Raw genomic sequence first — 13,780 nt, 5'->3', positions numbered from 1 at the left:
ATACTTTCATTAGACATTGGGATTCTTTTTCTAAGTTATAACTAGGCATGCCTAGGGACCTTTATAACAACCCTGAAGATCTCTAAGGCACAAAAATGAAGAGATTCAAAGCTTCTTTCTGGGGATCCTAACACTGCTCTGTTGACTTGTTTCTTTTTGATGGTGCACTAGGTGTCCACGCCCTGGCATCCTCCAACTGTGCTCCTGGGTCATTCTCAAGAGGTCACATCTGTGTGCTGGTGTCCATCAGATTTCACAAAGGTTTGTAAATGAATCTCCATAGTTGGATTAAAAAGTAGATCATAGATTTTTAGGTTTTCTCAAGGTTAGTTTGAGAGTTATATAGACTTTTATGCTAAATAGAGATTTAAAAGTTCTAGAGACCATCCAGGATCTATAATCAGCATTAATCATACATATTCTACTTTTCTCTGCCAATAGAGAAATTTTATTATGCACTAAGGAATAAGGATGGATTTCTTGGTTGCCTAGAGTCATTCCTTTCCTAAACATAGAATTAAGTTTTTAACATAATTAAAATTAAACCTTAAAATCTAAGGTAAGAAAATTTAAGGTGTGAACTTGTGTGTGTTTTTTAACTTTTCTACATATAAATGTGGTGTATTGAAGGTAACATCATGACTGTTTTTCACAGTCCCGCTTGGATTTTCACATGCCTAAAAAATGCTTAGTACAAAGTTTTACAGTGTTAGGCTATCTGTGACTAAACTGCACAAGAAGTAGTTCCAAAATGTTTTAGACATTCTGGAAAAAAGAAAATACTCTCATTTAAAGAAATGTTTAATAGTGAAAACAAATTTAAAAACCCCAAAATGTAGAAAGGCCAGAAACATAAATCCCTACATGTATATGTGGGGATTTTATATAATACTAGCCCAAGTTCCACTCACTCTCCCAGCACCTACTGCCTCTAGTCTTTGGGTTATTCTGGGTTTATAGGAAATCTTAATTATGTGGAGATTTCCTCTTTCTCATTTTGGCATTTTAAGGTTTTGTTGCCTGTTGTTACCATCAGTTTTTTATCTTCCAGAAACTCATCGTGGTCTGGTCTACTACAGGCATCCCTGCTAGCCCTGTATAACCATTTTTTGTGGTCAGCTTCATGATAGGCCTTTTTCAAAAATCATTATTTTAATTACCAGTAATTACATGCAATACACTAGTGACATTTTTCCTCTTAAGATTCCATGTTGCCCGACTGGGCGTGGCTCAGCGGTTGAGTGTCGACCTAGGATCCAGGCGATCGGGTTTTGATTTCCGGTCAGGGCACATGCCTGGGGGTTGCAGGCTCAATCAGTGACTCTCTCTCATCATTGATGTTTCTGTCTCTCTCTCCCTCTCCTGTCCTCTCTCTGAAATCAATAAAGATATATTTAATAAAAAAAAAAGATTCCGTGTTTACAGTGAAATACCTCCTTTTAACATGGAGTTTTGTATCGTCATAGAACTTACTAAGATGGTTTTTAAATCATTCAGTAAATTGTCATCTCTTTGCAACCATCATATATTGCCCTTATCTCTATGCACAGAAAAGATTCAAAAGAAGTATCAGGGTTGTTTACCAATACTAATCTAATGACCACCTTTTTAAAAAGTTCTTTGAAATAATTTTGTCTCTAGTGTAGAGTTAGAAAGGTAAAATATGGTTTAAAAAAAAAAAAGATCTGGCATTTGAAATTGGAAAATTTTGGATCTACTAGATCTGCTGCTCAATTATGGTGATCTTGGGCAAATAACTTAATTCTCATTTTGTAGGTGAGATTATTTGAATGCAAGTATTTTTATATTGTGGGAATTAAATAAGATAAAGAATGTAAATTGCCAGACACACAGTAGGTGCTCTGTAAATAATAACTCTTGTTAATAGACTACAGAGTAACTAGAGATTCCAGGCATTTTTTGTTGAGCAGTTAAATATGTGTGTCTTCTTTTGGCCTCCCATTAAGGAAAGGAAAAAGCTGCCAGTCTCTTGGGGCCAAGACTTAAGAGAACGTGTGTTCTTTTTTTTCTATCTCTTTAGTGACTGAAATAGAGAAATTATATAAACAAATGCTGGGGAACAGCTCTGGTACCAGTGGCCATTTGCCACAAACTCTTTGAGCTGGGCTTTCTCTGCCATAAAAGGCTTGGGACCAAGATCAGGAATGGTCAGATATTTTTAAAGGGGCAAAGGTTATTTTTAACTTCTTTCAGCCTAGTGAACTTGTTTTCCCAGATTGCTCCTTTACCTATCTGGGGAAAAAAATCAAAGAATTGGTTTCATTCTGCTTGTCACAGCCTACTAGAGTCATGGATCATGGATTAAGTCTGATCTTGGAAATGATCCCATTACTTCAGCAATAAGCCAGAACATGCAGAATTCAGAAGAAAGTCATAGAAATTGAATGTTGGTGACATAACACTGATTGATCATTTAAGAAAAAGCAAGAAGAGTATCTTAATTAAATATTTCATAGTTACATAGAGGTGATAAAGATAGTGACTTGCCCAACTTCTTGAGAATAAAATGAAATGCACCTGGTTTGTAGTAGAGCTTAGGTTAATAAGAAATGACTGGTAACAAAAGACAATCAGCAGAATGTATATTAAAAAGAAAGAGAATTTACTTCTTTGGAAATCTTCAATGATTCCTAAAAGCAAGGAATAGAAATATATGATCTTTCAGATGCCACTTTCTATGTCCTGTTATATCAAACAAAATAATTTTCCAACCATGAGCCCTTTAGACACATCTACTTTTTACTTTGTTGTGAATCTTTGATTAAAACTTCTTAACTCCCTTAGATTGCTACCTGCTCTGATGACAATACACTGAAAATTTGGCGCTTGAACAGAGGCTTAGAGGAGAAATCAGGAGATAAACTCTCCACAGTGGGTTGGGCCTCTCAGAAGAAAAAAGAGGCAAAAGCTGACCTAGGTAAGGATCCAGTACATTTTTCTACATTTCTTATGGTTTGATTGGTTTAGTTCTGCAGTACAGAATGTTAAGCTAGAAATGGTGTTTTGGTATATTTTTTAAGAAAAGCATCTTCTTGACATCCTTCTCAAATATTTTCTGAGTACTGTTTTTATCTATACAAGATACTTCAGTACAGTGGTAGTTTTATTTGTAAAATAGTTATTGAACACCTACTAGGCACTGTTCTAAATTGAACAAAAGAATCAAGGACGCCAAAGATGTAAATGAAGGTTACATGTTAGTGTGAGAGACAATAAACAAGTTAAAGAAGTAAATTATGTACTATATCAAATAACAGCGATGCTTAGGAAAAAGGAAAGCAAGGAAGGGAGGAGACTGGCAAAGTTTGCTATTAAAATTTTAGATTAGGTGCCCAGGAGAAGCCTCAAGGAAAGATGACATTTGAGTAAAGAAAGTGAAATAGTGAGCCATGTGGATATTTTAGCAGATAAAACAGCAAATCCAAAGGCACTGAAGCAGGAGCAAACCTGGCACATACACGTACCGCAAATCTACCTATTTAAAGTATATAGTTCAGTAGTCTTTAATATAGTCAGAGTTGGGCAGTCATTAACACACTCTGAATTTTAGGGTATTTTCAACATCCAAAATGAGAATTCCAATTTCTTCATATCCTTACTAACATTTGTTATTGTTCATCTGTTTGATTTTAACCATCCTTGTGAGTTCAGTGAAATAGTATCCCATTGCAGTTTCAATTTGTATTTCCCCCATGGCTAATGATGATGAACATCTTTTAATGTGCTTATTGGTCATTTGTATGTTTTCTTTGTATATATCAGCCTGTGCAGATCCTTTGCCCATATTTTCATTGGGTTATTTCTCTTATAATTGTTGAGTTGTAAGCATTCTTTATATATTATGGATATATTCTTTGTCATATATATTCTGGGTATATTACTTGTATAGTTTTCAAATGTTTTTCTTATTCTTTGGATTGTTCACTTTCTTGGTGGTGTCCTTTGACACACAAAATTTTCTAATTTGATGAAGTACAATTTATCTCTCTTTTGTCATTTGTGTTTTTGATACTGTATCTAAGAAACCAAGTTCACAAAAATTTACTCCTATGTTTTTCTTCTAGCTTTCTTCCATTTTGTTTATTTTTGTGTACAATGTGAGTTAAGGATCCAAATTCATTCTTTTGCATGTGGATATCTAGTTTTTTCTCCGTATCATTTTTTAAAGAGACTATTTTTTTACCGCATTGAACTGTTTTGGCATCCTTGCCAAAAATCAAATGACTATAAATATAAGGGTTTATTTCTGGACTCTCAGTTCTATTCCATTGATCTCTATGTCTGTTCTTATGCTGATACCACATTGTCTTGAACCTACTGTAGGTTTGTAGTAGGTTCTGAAATTGGAAAGTCTGACTCTCCAATTTTCTTCTTTTTCAAGATTGTTTTGGCTATTCAAATTGTTATTTCTCTACAAATTCTAGGACCTGTTTGTCAATTTCTGCAAAATAGCTCTCTAGGATTTTGATAGGATTGCATTGAATCTGTAGATCAGTTGTAATATTGTCATGTTAATAATGTTAAATCTTCTCATCCATGAAAATGGGATGTCTGTCTGCTACCTTGTCTTTATATGGGTTTTTTTCATCCCTAATTTTAGAAAACATAAAAGAGAAGAATCATTTGAGGAAAAGGCTATCAGTATTTCTACCACTCATACATAATTTTAACATTTTGAGAGTTTTTCCAATTTTTTTCTTTTATTCATAGAAATTTTTTTTTTAATGTTTTTATTGATTTTAGAGAGAAAGGAAGGGAGAGGGAAAGAGAGAAACATCGATGAGAGAGAGACATAGATTGGCTGCCTCTTGCATGCCCTCTACTGAGGATCAAGTCCACAACCTGGGCATATGCCCTGACCAGAAATCGAACCAGACCTCTTGGTGTATGGGACGTCACTCAGTCCACTGATCCACACTGGTCGGGCTCCATAGAGATTCTTAACATTTATAGTAATATTGTATATACATTTGCATTTCTTGGGGATTTTTCACTGAACGTGATGTTGTAATCACATTTTGTTACATGTTTACAAAACATGTAAAATAGTCCACTATTTTCTTATAGTTGGACATTTTGTTCCCATTATTCTGTGAAATTTTTTTTCTGAATTTAGAGTCTTCCCTGCCATTAAAATAGATTCCCAGAGGTGGAATTCTGTGTCAGTGGCTATAACCATTTTAAAATTTTTGATGAAAAGTATGTTGCTTTTAACTTATTTTTAGTGTGTCATTAATTATTCTTAGTTTTAGAAGCCAAGTCACACAAAAAGTTCCACATATTGACCAAATTTGGACCATAATAATAACAACAACATACTGCCATTATTGAGTACTGGCACAATTGTTTTAAGGACCTACTTGGATTATCTCATTTAATTCCCTAAACAACTGAAACTGAAGCTCGAGGAAGTTAGACTTGCCTAAGATCACACAGTTATGAAGTTGAAGTAGAACCAGGGTTCAACCCTTGCAGTCTGATTCTAGAGCATATGCTTGGAAGCACTCTACAGTATTTTCTCCTTTAGATCCCAACACAGCAAAGCTAAGTTCAAGTTAAGACCAGACCAGGACTTCTACCTAAATTTCTCTATTTCTTGGTTATGCTGGAGTTACTCTGAGAGCACTATAGGGTAACAACCTGACATGAGTGCCAAAGGCTAACACACTGGCCATTAAACCCTAAAAGCCACCATCCAGCAGCAGACTGGCTGCTGCTAATTAATTACCCTGCCATCTTCAAAATTATGTTCCTCTGCTTTCCCAAGTTTTTAATGGCCACCCCAACTTTCCTTGCTGTCCTGGACTGCTTATCATCTCTCTGGCCCTTTTAACACACCAGCTGAAAGGCTTTAAATCCCAAGACCCTCTGCCCTACTTTTCCCAGCCAGTGCCTGCTCTGTGGCTTACTATTCTTTCACTATTTCAGCCAGAGATCTGATGAGGCCAATGTTTCTCAACCCTGGCTGTGCATCAGAAACACTTGTGGAGCTTTTTAAAAGGTTGAGCTTCCCAGAGATTGTTCACTAGGTCTGGGGTAGAGGCCAAGTACCTGTATTTTTATAAAGCTCCAAGTAAGTCTGGTATGCAGCCAGGATTGAGAACCTCAGGTCTAGGCATTATTGAGTGACAAAGATGATTATCCTTATCCTGAAGAGAAGGAAACCTTACCTGTTCTATCTCAAGTGTTTGCTGCCGTCTCAAAAGTCAGCAGAATGCTTAGAGTCTTTTTTTCTTGGTGCCTAGAACTTCACCCTCATCCCTCTTGGCAGTAGTGAGATTTTACAAACATTGTTTAATAATTCCTGGCTAGGTATATTTTAGGCACTAGACCTAAAAATGACTAAATCATCACCTGCCCTCTAGGTGCTTGCGGTTTTGTCCAAAAGGCAGATTTTTAAAAGCCATAGTACATTCTAAACATTACTCCTAGCTGTAGAAACAAAAGGCTCTGAAAACACATTTCCTATGGGAGAGGAGGAAAGAAGTTTGTGAATTCTGTGCAGTTGTCATCAGAGCCTGGAAACATGAGAATTTTTGCCTGGCAAAGAAGGGACAGACTTGGCAAGAAAACCACATGAATAAAGACAGAGATGTGACAGTGCACAGCTTGTTCAGGAAGCAGTGAGTAGCCTCCTGTAACAGGATCCTAAAAGTAGCATAGTAGGTGATAAGATTGAAAAGGTAGAGTGAGGCCAGATGGCAAACCCTTGTGCAGAAAGAACCTACAAATTGACTGATTATTTATAAGCTTTCCGTAATTTCTCAAAGGAACTAACTTTTAGAAAGCCTTTAGAGGAATAACCCAATCTATAACGTGTCATCAGATCTCATGCAGTGCTTAAGGTTAATAGGGGTTGATGCACTTAAGTAGATGAAGTACTAAATGGTGTGTTATATTTGAATCGGTAGGTCAGTAAGGTGACATACTATCCAGCTCGTAAAAAAATGTAGTGCTTCTAAGTGCATTTTCATGAAAAGATATAAAGAGAAAAAGATACACTGTTTAAGAAAAGAGCAAATTGCAGAATGTGTGTTTAATAATCCAGTGTGGCTTTTTTTAAGGTATATACATATACCTTTGTGTGCACTAATAATAAGCACATAGAAAATTGTGGAATGCACATCAGAGTGAAATGAGAAGGTTGAAAGGAGGATTTTTTGCTGTTCAGCTTATTCCCCTCTGTAACTGATTTTTTTTTACCATGAACTGTTATTACTTTTATAACCTAATTACAGTTAAAAAGAAAGGATTTAAATTTGACCCAGAGTTTAAGTTCTGTTAACCTTGAAAGTTAACGAAAACTTCTCTTTGACCCTCACGGCCTACTCCTTCCTTCATTAAAACATCTTAAAGGAAAAAGGAATTTTCACCCAACTTTCCATCACATCAGATTTCCCACTAACCTTTAGTAAACACTTCACGTGTCTGCCGCTCAAGTAACAGAAACTTGTATACCTGCTTTGTCCCTGGCTTAGCTTTTCCTTCTTCCCCAATTCTGCCTTTGAATCTTCATGTTGTAAGGCCCATAGAGTTTTAGGACTTACTGCCCTGAATGTGCGCTTCAGCCCACTTTACTGGCACTAATGACTGTAGGGGCTGTGCAGTGACTGTTGACTTGCACTGAGGAGTGAAGCAAATGAAGTTTCTTTCCTTTTGAAATAATAACTGTAGTCAAGCTCTAGAACAGGAATGTGAGAACTATCACCAGATGTTCCATGGACATCCCTGTCTTTAGCTCCCCTTCTATAGTACATTATAATAAAATGGGGTTTTCTAGTAATGATCTTTATTGAAGGAGCAGTATCGTTTTGACCATTTCTAAACATGGTTGATGAGAAAAGTTTAGGCAAAATTCAATTTGTAGAATTTTTCTATCTCAAGGCAAGGCCGCTTGAATAGTGGAAAGCACAGTGTAAAATGTACAGGGTAACTAAACGACTGAAGTTAGTAAATATTCCAACTGACTTCATATTTTTATGTCAGCCCATTCTAAATTCAGTTGCATATAAATAGTTCAATAATTAAACTGAATTAAATATCAGAGTTATAATTCAAAGACTTAGTGACTGAGAAATAGGTGCCTTTTCCTTGTTATTTGAAGACAGAAACACTACTCCAGAAATCTAGAAAGTTCAGAAAAAAAGTAAGGAAATATAGTGTGTCTGTGGTGAGGCCTGAGGAGGAAGAAACATGAAGTTTATAAAAATTTGCCTAAAGTACTTTCCATTGCCTATAAACAAGGACCAGGATATATAGAGAAGAATTCTATCCATTGCTTCATTTGCTTTACAGAGAGCAAGCACTGAATTTCTGAAATTTTCTTTCGCATACTTTGGCTTGTGGAGTATAGCAGCCATGTGCAAACTAAGGTGGAAAACCACATGAGGCCTGATAATGTTAAGTAATTAATATAATTCTTGTGGAGATTAAAAACTATCTCTAGCCCTGGATGGGTAGCTCAGTTAGTTAGAGCACTGTCCCCATATGCCAACGTTGGGGATTCAGTCGGTGAGGGCATGTACAAGAATCAACCAATGAATGCATAAATAAGAGGAACTACAAATTGATATCTGTCACTTTCCCTCTCTCCCTCCCTTTCTCTTCTAAAATCAATAAATCTTTTAAAAAATTTTAAAAAACATGTCTATTTAACAAATACGGAAACTGGGGCAGAGGAGGTAAAGGGTTGTGCTCAAGTCACATAGTAAATGATTGTGCTTGATTTTAGGCCTACGCACTTCTGTTTGGAATACTTTGTAGCTATTAAAAATTATAAATCTGTATTAATGTGGGAATGTTTGTAATATGTAAGCAGGTTACTAAGTAGTAAAAACAGTCTCATTTTTGTATAGAAGAATTTGAAGTGTATAATGTATTATATGCACAAGTATAGGAAAAAGAACACTAAAAGTGGTTCACCTAGATGCTTTTAATCTTTTCTCTCTTTTTTTCTGAATTTTCTAGATTTTTCAAGTGTATATTTTATAGTGGGGTGGTTGGGAGGCTGGCAGTTAGGAAAGGGGAAGAAAAATACTAAGAAGATGTGGTAAGAATCAAATGATTTATGTGATCAACTCACTGGGAAATCAACCCTTGGATAGTTAAGTTAGCTATAATTTTCCTTGATGTGAATTCAGGGATTTTCTTTGGCTTTCACTTCTGATTTTTGTGGCCCTCTTTTCTTTTTCAGTAACAGTGACAAGTAGCCAGAGTACTCCTGCTAAAGCACCCAGAGTAAAGAGCAGTCCATCTAGTTCCTCCCCTTCCTCAGCAGCCTGTGCTCCAAGCTGTGCTGGAGACCTCCCTCTTCCTTCAAATACTCCCACATTTTCTATTAAAACCCCTCCTGCCAAGGCCCGGTCTCCCATTAGCAGAAGAGGCTCCATCTCCTCTGTCTCTCCAAAGCCACCTTCATCTTTCAAGATGTCCATTAGAAATTGGGTGACCCAAACACCTTCCTCATCACCACCCATCACCCCACCTGCTTCTGAGACCAAGATCACATCTCCAAGAAAAGCCCTCATTCCTGTGAGCCTGAAATCATCCCAGGCAGTGGCTTGCTCTGAGTCTAGAAATCGAGTAAAGAGGAGGCTAGATTCAAGTTGTCTGGAGAATGTGAAACAGAAGTGTGTGAAGAGTTGCAGCTGTGTGACTGAGCTTGATGACCCAGTTGAAAAGCTTCATTTGGATCTGTGCTGTCTTACTGGTAACCAGGAAGATCTTGGTAAGGACTCTGCAGGTCCTACCAAATCAAGCAAGATTGAAGGAGCCAGTATGAGTGTCTCGGAGCCTCCTTCTCCTGCCAGTCCTTATGCTTCAGAAGGCTGTGGGACACTCTCTCTTCCTTTGGGGTCTTGTGGAGAAGGGTCTGAATTGGTAGGCAAAGAGAATAGCTCCCCAGAGAATAAAAACTGGTTATTGGCCATGGCAGCCAAACGGAAGGCTGAGAATTCATCGCCACGAAGTCCATCATCCCAGACCCCCAATTCCAGGAGACAAAGTGGAAAAACTTCTCCAGGCCCGGTAAGTCAGCAGTGGAGGAAAGATGCATTTTCTAACTTGAACGGGATAGGTTTAGATCTCTTCTCAAGTCAGGATGCTTTTTTTTTTTTTTTTTTTTTTAAGTAAATCTATTTATTTTAGGGTTGCCAGGCTTAGCATATAAAAATACAAGACAAATATTGCATGGGATATACTTATAATAAAAAATTCTATACTGAAAAGTTACTTGTTGTTTGTTTGAAATTCAAATGTAACTCGGTGTGTGCTGTATTTTTATCTGGTAACCCTATTTACTCCCATTAAAATCACTTCTGTCAAGGCCCATACCCCTCAGCCCTGTTGCCTGATTCATCAAAGCCTCCTCATTCTCCAGGATATCAGTTCAAAAATATCTTCCCTGTCCTTTGTTTGACATTATTTTCTCCCTGACCCCTTTTTTTCTTATTTCCCCTACCCCCAAGCCCTTGGCAACCCGTTTTTATAGACGCCCTCCCCTTTTTACAGATAAAGCTGTTGTTCATGGGCAAGTTGCCAACATCCATAAATAGAATATCAGTTGTAATTACAGTTTATGATTATTTAAAATAAAGTGAAACCTAGATATCTGCAAAGCAGTTTAAGTACAGAATCCTTCTAGATTTTAATGATGATCCCCACTCTCTTATAATCATCTTGCTCACTCCAATTTTTGGCAACTCACCTGTATCTACACTTTTTTAAACATTCTGCTTAGCTTTACTTACCTTTTTAGGGCTCATATTTAATTGGTTAATAAAGTTAGATAATTTCAAAAACAGATACTGCTGGGGAAATAGGTTTATGAACCTTAAAAAGCAAGTGACTCATAACTACTGTGGAGGCAGAAGTAGCTGTGAGCATTAGGTGAGCTCCAACCAACTGAGCAACCTGGCCGGGCTACATCTCGACCCTTTTAAAAGGTATAAGCTGGATAACCTTAGGCCAGTTCAATAAATGTTGATATCACCCACCTACTATCATGAAGCCTATCCTATAATTTTAGGAATAAACTATAAATATTTTTAAAGATTACTTTGAACACAAACTCCAACTAAACCTTGCTACAGGACTTTTGTTTTTAATGCTATAAGGAGTCTTTCCTTTCTTCTCTCAATATTATCACTGTATCTGCTCTTTGCCCCTAGCCAAAATTTCTATTTTTTCTGGGGAGATGATCTCAGCTATGTGTTAACAGAAAAGCAATTGCAATGGAAAATGTTTTTCACTAATGCGTAGATTTTAAAGGCTTTAAAAGAGAGTGTGCTGGTCCAAGATACTTTTGGTATTAAAACAACAAAACCCAGCAATTCGTGAATCAGGCGACATCCCGTCTAGCAAATAGAAAGGACCCTGAGGAGCTATACAAAATGTAAGGCTTCTAAGGACAGAAAGAGGGAGGAAAAGGAAAATTGAAAGAATAAATTATTTCAGGCAAGGTCACCTTTCCTTAGGGGGAGGCAGGGGGTCTCTCAAGCAGATTACCTCACTGGTACTGATCAAGGAATTTCCAGATTGACTGGTTAAAGGAACATTCATGGGAGAGGCTGAAACTGCAAATAGGTTATGTATTGCTAGTCATAGTTTGCTGAGGTGGAGCTTAACACATGTGACTCCATTTTGGGCCAGTTGTCTGTTTTTTAACACTGGTTTTATTTTTTCAATCTTTGAAGCTACAGTTTCTTTAAAATAATTTTTCTTTATGTACATGACAGTAATGTAGGCTTCAGAAGAGGGTAGCAGCTGCCATTTGGTTACCTTTCTTTGTAAATTTGGGAGGGTAATTTACTCATTTCAAAGAGGATGGTAATTTTAACTTCTTAGTTCCTATTAGGAGGTTTAACTGGTAAATATTTTCTGTTTACATGAGAAGTCTCTTCCTTCCTTGCATACTATCTATTAAATTTTTACTATATTCAGTACAAATCAACCAAAAGAGACATTGTCATCCAAGTATTTGGGACTGAATATTGGCTAATAATCAAATTTCTAGGCATCCTAACTTAAAATACCTGTTAGTGATAGCTTGCTTGGCTAACAGCTAGACTTTATTTTAGAAAAAGTCTAAAATCTAAACTTTCTTTTTCTAGGTCACCATTACTCCCAGCTCTATGAGGAAAATTTGTACATACTTCCATAGAAAGTCCCAAGATGACTACTGTAGTCCTGAACAGTCAACAGAATTATAGATCCTAATCTGAGTAAGTTAACTGAAATTTGGTCATTAAAACAAGATAAAAATACAACAGAATGATTCTATAACTCTGGTCTCTAAGAAAGCTGCCACTTTTTTCATTTTTAGAGACAATCCTTTTCAACTGAAATTTACCTAGTCTGGTTCTACTACCTTAGTGTATATGCAGCTTCCTCAGGATGAATGCTGTGTTTAAATTTCATAAAGTAAACATTTTCAATAAGTAGTCTTCACTTTTTTAATTATGCATCTTCTCTACAATGACATCCCAGATTATAGAGGCAAAAAACAAGACTTGTCTCTTGTTACTCTTAAGACTTTCTTTGCACAGTGTAAAGTATCTGCTGGCCATAGCAGGAGGCCTGTCTATGAAGGCCAACTGCTAAAGAAGTCTTCTGTTGAGACCCCAAATCTGTGCTGCCTCGAGCTAATATACTTGCATTTAAAATATATAATCTTTTCACTATACTTTTGTTTATTTTTTTTAAGTATGTGTAAAAATGTGATGTTCAGATAAGTACATTTATATTGATTTAGCATGTGATTAAATGATACAGTCCTTTTAGTTAAAAATCATCTTTATTTTAAAAGCAGTCAACTCTTTGGAGAAAGTAGAACAACACTAGAAACCCTTATTTGTCTTTTTCCCCCCAAACTATATCTCCTACATGAGACTTAAGTTCCCCATATTTTTGCTAAGCAATCTACTATGTTACCAACTCAACATCATGTTTTCTAAGAAGTTGTGATTTTTGCCATTTACAAAAGATTTTTATAAACTCAGTAGTCATACACTGAAGCTGGGGTTTGCATTTGGTCCTCATCAATTCTCCAGGTGCTACAACTTTAGAAAAAGTAGATCATCAGATTTTAATAAAAAGTAATGGTTTCTTATTGATATTTTTATAAAAGAAGATAGCTCTGAGCTGAAAATCCAGAGCCTCAAATATAAATCTTGGCTTTAACTTGATTTTTTTGGGTTCTCTTCATATATATAAAAAGCAATGGCCTTCTAGTATAGCCCTGAGCCAAAAAGTCGTGGGATTTTTTGTAGATATTTAATATAGAGTGTATAGACTAACTCTAAGTTATACTGTGCAGAATATCTTGAACACCCGTTCCCTTAATCAACAGTTATATATTGATCATCTTGAGATAAACTGTTGTTTTATTCCCCCCCCCCCGTTATAACCTCATAGAGACAAGTTTCATGTACTTTCTGTGTGCTATGTCCTTGGAAGGGTGTCCCCTTCCAATCAGGAAACTTGATTCATTTTATCCATATATCTGAGGACTGTGGAGACTTTATTCGTATATTTGTGATAATTTTCAAGTCTATTCTTAATGATAACTCTTTAATTCCTTTGATTCTTATAAATTAAGCTTCTAACAACCAGAACTGCAGAGGTCAATTAAGCATGGGTTCTCCTGGTTTTATCCAAGGAGAAAAATAAAGGGAAGCCATAAAATTGCAGTTTGAAAGCAAAGCACACCACAGTGTTAACTATTTGGTTTTTGATTTTTGAATGTTAGACCGTGGGAAGG

General features: G+C 36.4%; 1 protein-coding gene across 6 annotated transcripts in view; it reads left to right on the top strand.

Annotated features, from left to right (window-relative positions):
• Nucleotides 1-13,780, top strand: part of DTL (denticleless E3 ubiquitin protein ligase adapter) — a 190,518-nt gene that overhangs the window by 27,567 nt on the left and 149,171 nt on the right. For 5 of the 6 annotated variants that reach the window (XM_087827873.1, XM_087827870.1, XM_087827874.1 and 2 more), the window contains exons 12-15: nucleotides 172-261; nucleotides 2,806-2,938; nucleotides 9,215-10,047; nucleotides 12,132-12,242. In XM_087827873.1, coding sequence (XP_087683999.1) covers nucleotides 172-261; nucleotides 2,806-2,938; nucleotides 9,215-10,047; nucleotides 12,132-12,230 — 1,155 coding nt within the window. In that variant the 3' untranslated portion in view covers nucleotides 12,231-12,242. Of the gene's footprint in view, nucleotides 1-171; nucleotides 262-2,805; nucleotides 2,939-9,214; nucleotides 10,048-12,131; nucleotides 13,387-13,780 lie in introns of those variants that run through there. The other variant, XM_016215197.2, reaches the window with a different exon arrangement.

This window comes from Miniopterus natalensis, chromosome 19, assembly GCF_054644295.1.
Source record: "Miniopterus natalensis isolate mMinNat1 chromosome 19, mMinNat1.hap1, whole genome shotgun sequence".
NCBI lineage: Eukaryota > Metazoa > Chordata > Mammalia > Chiroptera > Miniopteridae > Miniopterus > Miniopterus natalensis.
Note: the sequence above shows the minus strand (reverse complement) of the source record. Positions and strands in the feature narration are given on the sequence as shown.